A 12,261-nucleotide genomic window follows, 5' to 3' on the forward strand; every position below is an offset into this window, starting at 1 on the left:
CAATGAGAAGCCCGCGCACCGCAACAAAGAGTAGCCCCCGTTTGCAGCAACTAGAGAAAGCCCATGCATAGCAATGAAGACCCAACGCAGCCAAAAATAAACAAACAAACAAATAAATAAATAAAAATTTAAAAGAAAAGGGTTTAAAACCCTAGAGCTTGAGTGCCCAGGTTTGCAGCCCAGCTCCCCCACTCCTTAGCTGCATAACTTTGGACAAGTCACTTAACTCTTCTAAGCTGATTCTCCTGCTGCTTAATAGACTAATAAAGCATCCACCTTATAAGGTTGTCATGAGGATGGAATGAATGAATGAATGCACTGAGAGCACTGTGGCCGGCACACACTAATCATTCAATAAATATGAACTGCCAATTGCCAATTGACATTGAATGAGACAGTGTGCTCCTCAAGACAGGAACAGTTTAATACCTATTCATGGATTCATTATTGGGCACCTACTATGCGCAGGTCAGTGGTGGATTGTGGGACTTGCACACGGACAGCTCCCAACACAGTTCCTGGCTGGTAGTAAATGGGAGTGAAATAAAACTGTAGAGATGAGCAAAGTAAAGATTACCAGGATGTCTAAGCCCTTCAGGAGACTATAATTACTGTTTAACTTACCATTTGTTCAAATCAGTGTGCATTTTACAAGTAATATCTTTATTTTAAACATTCTGAATGGCACAGCCCTCCACCTTGGGCCAGCTCCAGATGGGAGCAGGCATGGGGGGTGAGCTGGCCTGATTCCTTGCTGTGTGCAGCCCACAGTAGCATCACCTGCTAGATGCTTTCCCCTCCTTAACAGTTAAGTGTTTCGGAAGCAGGGCCCAAGCAGGGGCTGCCCCTATTTTGAGGAGGTGGATTGTTGCACTGCCTTTGTCTTGTTTTATGTCCTCCAGAACACGGAGACCAGTTTGACCAGCAATTCCACTTCCCATCAATGGGGACATCTATAAGAAAGAAGGTCAATGAATATTAATTAGCCCTTATGACACTCTGGTGCCCTATAGGAGGGGTAAGGTGTATAAACCCTAGGGTTTTGAGAGTCTGAATCTCTGATCTCCCCACTCCAGTCCACTGTCCTTCCTTCAGGCCATTGGCTCACCATGTTCCCTTCCACCACAGGGCCTTTGCACACACTGTTCTCCTTGCCCCAAATACACTTCCCTCCTCTATTTATCTGGTCAATCCTATTCACCCTTCAGATCTCAGTTTAAGTGTTATTTCTGCGAGGAAACCTTCCCTGATCCCTAACTCCCCATCACTACTTCATATTTTAAGCTCTCAGAGCATTTTGTAGCAGTTACAGTTGAAACTTTAAATGTATTTCTGGGACAAGTCAAATGATGTTGGTCTGTCTTTCTAAAGAGCAATCTCCATGATGACAGGAACTATAATCTGATTTGCTCACCACTGAACCCCAGCACCTAAATTGGCACATAGGAGTCCCTGAGTCCATATTAGTGGAATAAATGAATAGTTTCCAGCTTAGACACTTCCCAGCTATAGGATGCTGGATAGTTTACTTCTTCTCAGTGTATCAAGCGGGAGCTCTGTTATCTATGTGGCCGTTGTGTGTTTTAAATGAAGTAATAACACTGTGCTCTACCCTCCCTGACATTTGCCTTTCCCTTGAGGATTTCTGGTTGTTGATGAGACTGGCGAATAATCAATCACATCCGCCATGATAGATCACAGGTCTGGCTGAGCCTCTAACTTGCAGTGTAATTCTGGGTACATTACTTAGTATCTCTGGGCCTCCCCATTGATAACATGAGGTAGCTGGAGTGGGAGGTTTCCAAGGTCTCCTCCAAGCAGTGGAAATCCTGTGGCTGTGCCATTACACTCTTACTGGGCAGGCCACTGTGGGGGGCCTGGTTTAGCTGTAGTAGGAGAGGGAGTGGAGACACCCTTGAGCACTTTGCTGAGGAGAGCAGCAGAGCAGGCACCAAGAGCAAAGGTTACAGAGTCAGACTCACTGGACCTGAACCTGGGTCCCCACACCTACTAACTGTGTGGCCATTGGGCAAGTTAGCTAGCCACCCACTGAACCTCAGTTTCCTCTATAAAATGGGGGTATTGACAGTATCTACTTCATGAGGTTGTTGTGAGGATGAAAGGATTGAATATATGTGAAATATAAAGTAACACTATTTATTTTGCTCTAAAACCAACTAACCGATACTTATTTTGCTCTTACGATGGGTTAGGCATCCTTCCAAGTGCTTTATATGCCTCATGAGAGACTTAAGACAACTCTATGAGGTAGTTAATATCATCATCTCCATTTTACAGATGAGGAAGTTGAGGCACGAAGAGGTCAAGTAATTTGCTATTAAATGATGGAGATGGAATTTGAACCCACACTGAGTCCAAGCCCTCAGCAAGGTGCCTGGTACATAGTGGACTGCTTAGTAAATGTTTGGTGTTTTTATTGGATGTGCCATTTCCTTTTTTAACAGTATCACCAAAAAAGTCACAGAAAGGAAAAGAAAGGGGAGGAGCGGGGGGTGGGGGGAGGCAGTGCTAAGAATTCTTAGAAAATAAACCGGCTAAAGGATCTGAGAACTGGAAGAGATCTTCATCATAGTCCAGTCGTTCAGTTATTAATTCAACTGCAGCAACTGTGTGGGAACCTGCGGACCCATAGGTAAATGGGACATGATCCCTACTCACAGACACAGGGGAGGTAGACACACACAACCCAAAACAGAATGTGCTAAAAGCTGTAATAGATACATGTTTGAAGTCCTATGGGATCCCACAGGAGAAATTAATTCTTCTTGGATGAGAATAATTTTTACAGAACAAGGGGCATCTGTGTTGGATTTTGAGGGCTGAATAGGAGTTCACTATATAAAAAAAAAGATAAACATTCCAAAATGATTCAAAGAGATGACTCGAAGAGGCCATGCATTAGCAGTCCTGTAACATGGAGCACTCTCAGTTGTGAAAATAATAAAATATAAAATCAGGAGTCAAGATGGATCTCAAGTTTCATAGTGTCCAGCTCCCTAGCCCTCTCCCCGACTTTGCTCTTGCTCTTTTGAATTATTCTCTGGACTTCCCTAGACTTCCCTTCCCCAACCAACTCTCACAGGCTCCTTACTTTTCCGATTGGTGATCTCACAGGCAGGGCCTTGGAATCCAGCAGGACAGATGCAGTCACAGCGTGTTCCTGAGAAGATGCAGAGACAGTATGAATCATACTACATGAAGTAAGAGCTCCTAGACTTCACCCCTCCCTCCACATCGTGGCTTTTCCATTAGGTTAAAATAGGGCAAACATTTAATTGAATGGTTTGAAATAAGAAGGTTCAGTGCCAAGAATACCCACTCCTTTCTTGAGGGTCCTTTGCTCATGAAAGGGTGTTTATTCCACTACAGGGAATGATGTCGAGTTGTTGAGGAAAATTACCCATTAGCTGACCTTTGACCTAGACATTGGTTTTGGGGGTCAGAAGCTACATTATTGAAGTCCCTGGGGCCAATGGTCATTGATGCTCAATTTCACCACAAGTAATTGTCTAGTCTTTGCTTGAACATCTCTAGTGATGGGGAACTCACTACCCTTAAATGTCTCATATGCTGCCTTAGGCCAGTTCTGACATTTGGGAGGTTTCTCCTTATGTTAATCTGTCACATGTCACCCTGAAGCTTCTCTCACCTGAATCATATGAACTGTCTTTACAGGACTGTCCCTTATAGGCTGGGCCCTGTCAGCATTCCAGCCTCTGGCTTCCTTTTCTCCATCACCTCCAAAGTAAAGCTTCCAGTGGGTCCCAGTCTCTAGGTCCAAGTTACACACAAGGCAAGGGGGATTTTAGCACCCCTAGATCAAAACCTGGTGCCGGTGAATGCATCCCACTTCCTGCTAAACTGACCCTCACTTACAGGTCCTGGTCCTCAGGCAGAATTTCCCATTCTTAGGCTGTCACTTACATCTGCTTTGCTCATTTCCATCCCATCTGAGAAGCTAGACACACATCCCTCCATCTCAGCTGGGCAGGTGGAATCTTTCTCCCTGAGAACAGATCTTCTGTCATGTCCCCTCTGTTGAGTTTGCTCCAACCATGTGGGTTCTGCCTCGAGTCCTGCTGGCTCCCTGGGCTGGGATATACTGTACCCAGCTGCTCTTGATGCCCTGTTTTGGCATCATGCTGGACTGGACTCTTTCTTAGCCCATCACAACAGGAGCAGAAGATCCCAGGCCCCAGCCTCTCTCACGTTTGCCCTGCCCCATGCAGTGACCCCGGATGTGACCCTCAAGTTAGCAATCAAGTTCTAGTGGGCCATCCATGCCACACACACCCCATCTCCCAATCGTCTCACCATGTATTGGTCAGGATATGCACAAGGTGTCTCCCCTGCTCAGCCCAGGGAGGGCCTCTTCTTTGACCAGGACAGAGTCCCAGAGTCCATCCCCACTCCTTGTTACAGACCACACAGTCTCAGCCTGCTCCTGCCTTCAGTTTAATGCTGCTGTCACCCATGTGTCCCTTGTGGCTAGAACCTAGGTATTCCGATGGCCAGAGCAGCCTGTTCTAGATGCCTGCATTCTGACTTTCTGGGAGATAGTCAGACTAACACCGGTTCTAACACTGGTGCATTTCAGTGCAACCCTCGGGTCAAGGCTAGCTCTCCTGCTAGTCTAAAAGCTTGGCAAAATCATGGATCCTATCTGTCAGTGAATTCACCTGTAGAACAGCTTCCCAGTCCTCACTCTACAACGAATTATCTGCTAGGCTTTTTTTTTCAGAGGCCAATCCCAGTGATTTGCTTTAACTATTTTGGGCTGAGGCCCAGGGTTTCGTGTTTGTGCAAAGCTCCCTGGGTGATTCTCAGGTGCAGCCTGAGAGGACATCAGGTGCCTTGCCATAAGTAGTACCCGAGTGCAGCCATCTCCTTGGTCCAACCCTACTTCACTGTGCTCCAGGGAGGTGATGCTCCATGGTGAGTCACAGCCTGGCCACAGATTAGAACTACCCGGAGAGAAGAGGGTTTAGCCATCCTGATGAGGGTCTCTTCTCTAGAGAGTCTCACGTAATGATCACATTTGGGGACTGAGCATCAGTAGTTCTAAAGATCTCCAGTGGTTCTAATGCCCAGTCAAGGTGGAGAAGCTCATCTTTAAGAGGCTCCAAATGGCCGGGGGAAGGGGGGAGAGGCGCTTATATTCTTTCCTCTGAGAAAAAGAAGGGAGCCTTATGACATCCCTGGGGCCTGAGGCAGAGGACTGGGGAATGACCTGGAAATTGCCCTGGATATACACACGAAACCCTGACCTAGAAACACGCCTCTGGAGGGTGTGTGGATTTGATCACGTGTTCTGGCCCCAGAGCCAGCCCCTCCAGATGACGTCTGCCACAAGCGACACTGGAAACGGTACCTTTCAGGACAGGGACTCCGTTCCCCTGGCAGGGAGCACACTGGCAGGAGCCGACTTCCTTCTGAAACTCCTCCAAGGCCCGCTTCATGTTCTGCCTCACTGTGCTGGAATAGGCGAAGTCCATGGCGGTCACCAGTTCGTACAGAGGCTCTGTCTGGGAAGGGAGCAAAGGCGTTTACTTCAACAGAAAACATTCATCACATAGAAACATGAAGCAAGGCTCTACGGGAATGCGCAGGTTTGCTGCATGCAGACCACAGTGGATTCATACGCAACTGGATGGATGCCCTACCCTGTCTCAATTCCCACCCCACCCGATATCCACAAATAAGCTCATTCGAGTTCAGGTCAACAAACACTTGCTGAATACCTTCTAAGTGTCAGGCATGAAGCATAAGTCATGAGTAAGATAAAATCCCCACTCCCAAGAAACTCAGAATCTAGAGACAGAGACAAAAGGACTAACAGATACACAGTGGTTACAGGTAACAGTGGTAACTTGTAATGGGTAGAGAGGGGCGGCTAGTTAATCTGTTTTTGGTTGGGGAGGGGTGGCGGTTTGCAAGCAACTCTCTGAAAGTATCATGGGAGCATTGTTCCAACGTCACTCCCCATCCCCACCCCCAACCAAACCTGTGAAAATCCTTCGTGGCATGTGAGAGCCACCATTAGGGAGCCATTCCCGAGCTCCACAGAACACCTTCCCACCATGAAACGCTCAGAATACTGTCTATACTACCTCATCTGATGCAAATTCTATCTCTTCGCTCCTTTGTGGTCAGCGTCTCGGGTTGATGTCCTTTTTCCTTCTTCTCTAATTAGATTGTAAGCTCCTGGAGATCAGACCTGTATACTGCTCAGCTGTGTCTCCGGGGTCCCGCCCAAAGCTTAGTGAGGGCCGCTAATAAAAGTGGGTGTAAGGGGCTTCCCTGGTGGCGCAGTGGTTGGGAGTCCGCCTGCCGATGCAGGGGACACGGGTTCGTGCCCCGGTCCGGGAAGATCCCACATGCCGCGGAGCGGCTGGGCCCGTGAGCCATGGCCGCTGAGCCTGCGCGTCCGGAGCCTGTGCTCCGCTACGGGAGAGGCCACAACAGTGAGAGGCCTGCGCACCGCAAAAAAAAAAAAAAAAAGAAAAGAAAGAAAAAGTGGGTGGAAGAATGAAAGGGGGATGGGAGGCCTCAGTAGGGCAATAGCAGCTGGCCTGGAGGCGAGGCTGTGGCGAGCAGGGTGAGTGATGCTCTCAGTGGGCACAGCAGTGTTTGAGAGCTGGAAGCCACAGAGAGATGTGGAATTGTTTGTGGGCTTGGAAAAACAAAGGCAAAGTCCAAAGAGGTAGCTAAACATGGTCAGAGCCTCTTGGCTCGAGTTTCAGCTCCAGGGCCAGGTTCCTCTCCAGATTTTGTTTGTGATTCTGCCCTAATCTGGCCCTGGAGCCTTTAGGGTCTGTCTAAATGCAGGTAATCACGCCTAATAGAAGCCTCCAGTGGGAAGAAAATTGCTTCCATTTCTTAATGCATCCGATGCTGACCTTCACTCCAGCGGGCAAAGCAAGGCCCCTTGGTGGTCCCAGTGTCTGACCGTTTTGTGGTCAGTGAATTGATCCAGAGGCTGTCTGCAGAATGGCCCAGCCTGCTGGCCACACATGGGAGGGCGGGGCTACATGGGGGATTGTTGTACACCCACGATGAGCTCCTCCAACAGCCTGCTCTCCCTGCAAGAGCACCTTGAAAGTCTGCCTTTAACCCCCCAAGCATTTTTCTACCAGTACCGAGATCTGCTCAGGAAATAGAGTAGGTCAGTGGCAGAACCGGAATAAACCGTCCACGTATACTGTGTGCCGAGAGCTGTGCTGGTGACTTACACATATGATCCCACTTCATCCTCACAGAGGAGCCATTACTAGCCCCATTTCAGGTGAGCGTTAAGTAACTTGAACAAAGTCAAAGAACTCATAAAAGCGCATTGCCAGGATTCTAACCCCAAATCTGTAGGTTTTTTCCTACTAACTAAACCAAATCTGTGTTTTATTTCATCACATGATGACTGGTGATAGAAATGGCGATTATTCCCATTTCCAACCTCTATCCCAGGGTTCTCTATGATGGCTTGCCTTGGAACTTGGCAGCAATTCTGCAGGGTTCCCTCCACAGCTCCATTTTCAACTTAATATGGCTCATTTGTCCCTTTTTTGGTTTGCTGGTTCTTTTTTTCCTGTTTTTCTTTTTCTCCCTTTTGTCCTCTTCTTCTTCCCTCCCTCTCCCCCTCCTTTCCTTCCTCCTCCTTTCTTGCCCATCTTTCCCCAAAACACAAAATCCCAACTACTCACATTGATCATTGGGTCCTTAGCACACCTGATCTTGTGGAAATTTTATTGATCATATTGCTGCACAGAGATGGTGGGTGCTGTCTATGAAACTCCATGCAGTTCTCTATAATGGACCCTGGTGACTGCTGTTCTTAACGATAACAAATAATTATTGCCATAGCTACCATTTATTAGGTGCTGAACTAAATATGTATGTTATCTCACTTAATCTTCACAACAGTCTTATGAGTCAGGTAGACTTCTGTATCCCCACTTTACAGATGGCAAAGCTGAGGCACAGAAAAGTTAATGAGATTGGCCAGAGTCACCGTGAGTAAGCAGAGGGCGGAAGATTTGAATTGTTACCATCGTGGTTTGTATCCTTTCAGTATATATTTTTGGATAGGTAGATGGACAGCTATTTACACCAAATTGGTGGCATAAGAAAAGTGAAGTTTTACATTCCACTTTTTTCACTTAACATCATATATTATTGAATGACATTTTCCCATGCCATTCAATAATCCTTGATAAAATGGTTTTTTATGGCTACTGAGTATCCTGTTGTATTGGTGAACTACACTGTATTCAACTCAACCCCTGTTATTGAATCTTTAGGTTGTTTCCATTTTTCTTTTTCCTTTTGCTACTACAAATATGGTTGTCCTCCTTTACCAGCTGGGATACTTTCCAAAACCCCCAGTGGATGCCCAAAACCATGAATAGGACCAAACTCAACATATACTATGTTTTTTCCTATACACATATACTATGATAAAGTTTAATTTATAAATTAGGCGCAGTAAGAGATTAACAACGATAACTAAAAATAAAATAGAACAATGTAACAATACACTGTAATAAAAGTTATGTGAATGTGCTCTCTCTCTGTCTCTGTCTGTTTCTCTCTCTCTCAAAATATCTGATTGTACTATACTTACCCTTCTACTTGTGATGACGAGAGATCATAAAGTGCTTAGGTGATGAGTTGAAGTGAGGTGAATGACGTAGGATTTGTGACATAGTGTTAGGCTACTGTTGATGTATCATCAAAAGTATCATCTGCTTTGGGTGGTGCTAGATCACTGAACCACGATCATGTCAATGGCTGGATGTCAGGAGCAGATGATGTTGATGGTTGGGGATCCCAGGTGGGGATGGAACAGGACAGTGTAAGATTTCATCACACTACTCAGAATGGCATGCAATTGAAAACGTAAGTTGTTTCTTGCTGGAGTTTTCCATTTAATATTTTCAGACTGCAGTTGACCATGAGTAACTGAAACTTCAGATAAGGATTACAGTAACATAAAATGAGGCATGTCTTTATAGATATATCTTTACCAACTTTTTAAGTGATTTCTTTAGTCGATTCTTCCATTTAGGGATATTGGATCAAAAGCTATAAACATTTTTAATGTGTTGGATATATACAGTTAAATTCTTTTCCTAAAGGGTCATACCAATTTATATTCCCATTTCATCATATAAAAGTTCCCATCTCATCGCTCCCAAGGACACTGAGTATTACAGATTTTAATCATCATTAATTTGACAGGTAAAAAAGAATACTGGGGACTTCCCTGGTGGCACAGTGGTTAAGAATCCACCGGCCAAGAGTGGAGAGTGGCATGGACATATATACACTACCAAATGTAAAATAGATAGCTAGTGGGAAGCAGCTGCATAGCACAGGGAGATCAGCTTGGTGGTTTGTGACCACCTAGAGGGGTGGGATAGGGAGCATGGGAGGGAGACGCAAGAGGGAGGGGATATGGGGATATATGTATATGTATAGCTGATTCACTTTATTATAAAGCAGAAACTAACACACCATTGTAAAGCAATTATACCCCAGTAAAGATGTTAAAAAAAAAAAAAAGAATCCGCCTGCCAATGCAGGGGACACGGGTTCGAGCCCCGGTCCAGGAAGACACACTTGTGCTGCAGAGCAGCTAAGGCTGTGCACCACAACTATTGAGCCTGTGCTCTAGAGCCCACGAGCCACAACTACTGAGCCCGTGTAACACAATTACTGAAGCCTGGGTGCCTAGAGCCCCTGCTCCACAACAAGAGAAGCCACCGCAATGAGAAGCCTGCACACTGCAACCAAGAGTAGCCCCTGCTTGCCACAACTAGAGAAAGCCCGCGCGCAGCAACGAAGACCCAAATGCAGCCAAATAAATAAATTAATTAAAAAAAAAAGAATACTGTATTTTTACTTTAATTTTCATTTTCCTAGAGAAGTTAAAATTTTGCATATTTATCATCTGAGTTCTTCTGAGAGTTGTCTATTTCCTTTAAGATATGTTTCTTATACATTGTATCATTCCTTACACAGGGAAGATTTCATGTGTGGCAAAATTATTTTGTTGTTGTGTTATTTCCATTTAATTACATTTATGGGTTTCCTTATTTAGAATTCAGAATTTATTTTTTCCAGTGAGATCTGGCAGTCGAAGTCTGACATTGTCTTACCAGGTCATGCTAACAAAGCATCTGCATTATAACTGAATCACTCTGCTGTACACCTGAAACTAACATAACATTGTTAATCAACTATACTCCAATATAAAATAAAAAGTTAAAGAAAAACACAAAACCTTCTCTTCATCAGAGTAATTTGCTTTTAGGGAATCTTTAAATAAGTTGCTTTAGTAAGGTGTGATGGTCATTATCACTGTTTACCAAATATATCAGCTGCTTTTCCTTCTGGGCACTTGGCAGGGCTGTTTTTCCCTGAACCATCCTTAAGGGCAGGTTTGCAATGCGACTTTTTCTGAGCAGTGAAAGGTGAGCAGAGGGAACGCCCCTTCCAGGTTGAAGCTTTGGGAGCAGAGTGTGGTGACTTTTCCCATTCCCTTACCACTGCTCTCGTGCTCTTGGGAGCACAGGACAAGATAAAGCCTCCATCACCTGGATCCCTGAGAGACATTCAGAAAAGGTCCCTCACCAATAGGGACATGATGTGTGATTGAGCAATAAACTTTTGTTGAACTAAGTCATTGAGATTTGGGGGTGTTTCACTGCTGCAATACCTAGGCTCTCCTGACCTCTAGATGAATCACTCACTACAGTATTTTCTCTTCTATGCTTAACCATGCCAAGCTCCTTACCATGGCTTCTCCATCAGCCTGAATCCCAGACCACAACCTAGCACCTCGACCACTATAGAAATGTACATGGATGGTAGGCTTTGTGACTAGGGTTGCCAGTCAAATACAGAACATCCAGTTAAAATGGAATTTCAGATAAACAACAAATAATTTTTTAGTATATATCCCATGAAATATTTGAAAGATACTTATCCTAAAAAAAAATATTCCTTATTTGTCTGAAGTTCAGAATTAACTGGACATCCTGCATTTTCGAGTGCTAAATCTGGCAATCCTCTATGTGACTCCTTTAATATCTCAGAATGTCTTGGGGATTTTTTCATCCCTTAATGACCATTTCACTGGGCCACAAGCTTTTTCCTTCAAGATCTTGTGGTTGTCACTCCATAATCTTTAGGCATTTAGCACTGTGAAGAATTCTAAGACTAGTACGACTTTTATTTTTGTAGGATCTATTTGTTCCTCAAAGTCAAAAATTTCACCACAATGTGTCTCAGTATTGTTTTATCTTCAGTACTTTTACCTCCTTTTCAATGAGCTGTTCATTTTGCATTATCAGCTCAGGGAAGTTTCCCTTATTATGTGCTTGATTAATGCATCTTCATATTTAATCCTGGATCTTTCTCAGGAAGAAGTCTTTGGTTTTTAGATTTCCACTTCTGTACTCTCTGTCCATCATATTTCTTTTATATCATTGCTTTAATCTCTTTGTCTTTTGCTTCTGCATTACAGAAACATTTTTATAGCACCTTCTACATCACTGACTCAATTTTCTGCAGCGTCAATTCTGTTCTTTATAGTTTCCAATGTAGTTTTTGATTCTACTACTGTGCTTCTGGCTTTCTACATTCAGCCATTTCCCCTTTCATCTGATTAGTGTCTACACATCTCAGCTTCTATTTTTTATTTCATAAATTCCTTATTTTCCTTAATTTTATTATAACCACAAAGCAAATATATTCTAAAATTTACTTCTATTTTTAGATGTATGCTTGTCTTTATCTTTTTAAAATTAACAAAAATTTTTATTTTATTTATTTATTTTTGGTTGTGTTGGGTCTTCATTGCTGCGTACACACTTTCTCTAGTTGCGTTGAGCAGGGGCTACTCTTTGCTGCGGTGCGTGGGCTTCTCACTGTGGTGGCTTCTCTTGTTGTGGAGCATGGGCTTTAGACACACGGGCTTCAGTAGCTGTGGCACACGGGCTCAGTAGTTGTGGCTCACAGACTCTAGAGCGCAGGCTCAGTAGTTGTGGCGCACAGGCTTAGTTGCTCTGCGGCATGTGGGATCTTCCCGGACCAGGGATCGAACCCATGTCCCCTGCATTGGCAGGCGGATTCTTAACCACTGAACCACCAGGGAAGTCCCTCGTCTTCTTTATCTTGAATGTAATTTCAATATTTTGTGTTCCAAGTTCTCTTTATGTATGTCCATTGCTTTATCCACCT

General features: G+C 44.5%; 1 protein-coding gene across 1 annotated transcript in view; it reads right to left on the bottom strand.

Annotated features, from left to right (window-relative positions):
• Positions 1–801: 801 nt before the first annotated feature.
• Positions 802–12,261, bottom strand: part of C8B (complement C8 beta chain) — a gene marked incomplete at both ends in the record, with an annotated part of 40,822 nt that continues 29,362 nt past the window's right edge. The window contains 3 exons of the mRNA XM_079697494.1: positions 802–953; positions 3,113–3,181; positions 5,393–5,546. Coding sequence (XP_079553620.1) covers positions 802–953; positions 3,113–3,181; positions 5,393–5,546 — 375 coding nt within the window. The remainder of the gene's footprint in view (positions 954–3,112; positions 3,182–5,392; positions 5,547–12,261) is intronic.

The sequence above is a fragment of the Hyperoodon ampullatus genome (genome assembly GCF_949752795.1).
Source record: "Hyperoodon ampullatus genome assembly, chromosome: 2".
Classification (NCBI taxonomy): Eukaryota; Metazoa; Chordata; class Mammalia; order Artiodactyla; family Ziphiidae; genus Hyperoodon; species Hyperoodon ampullatus.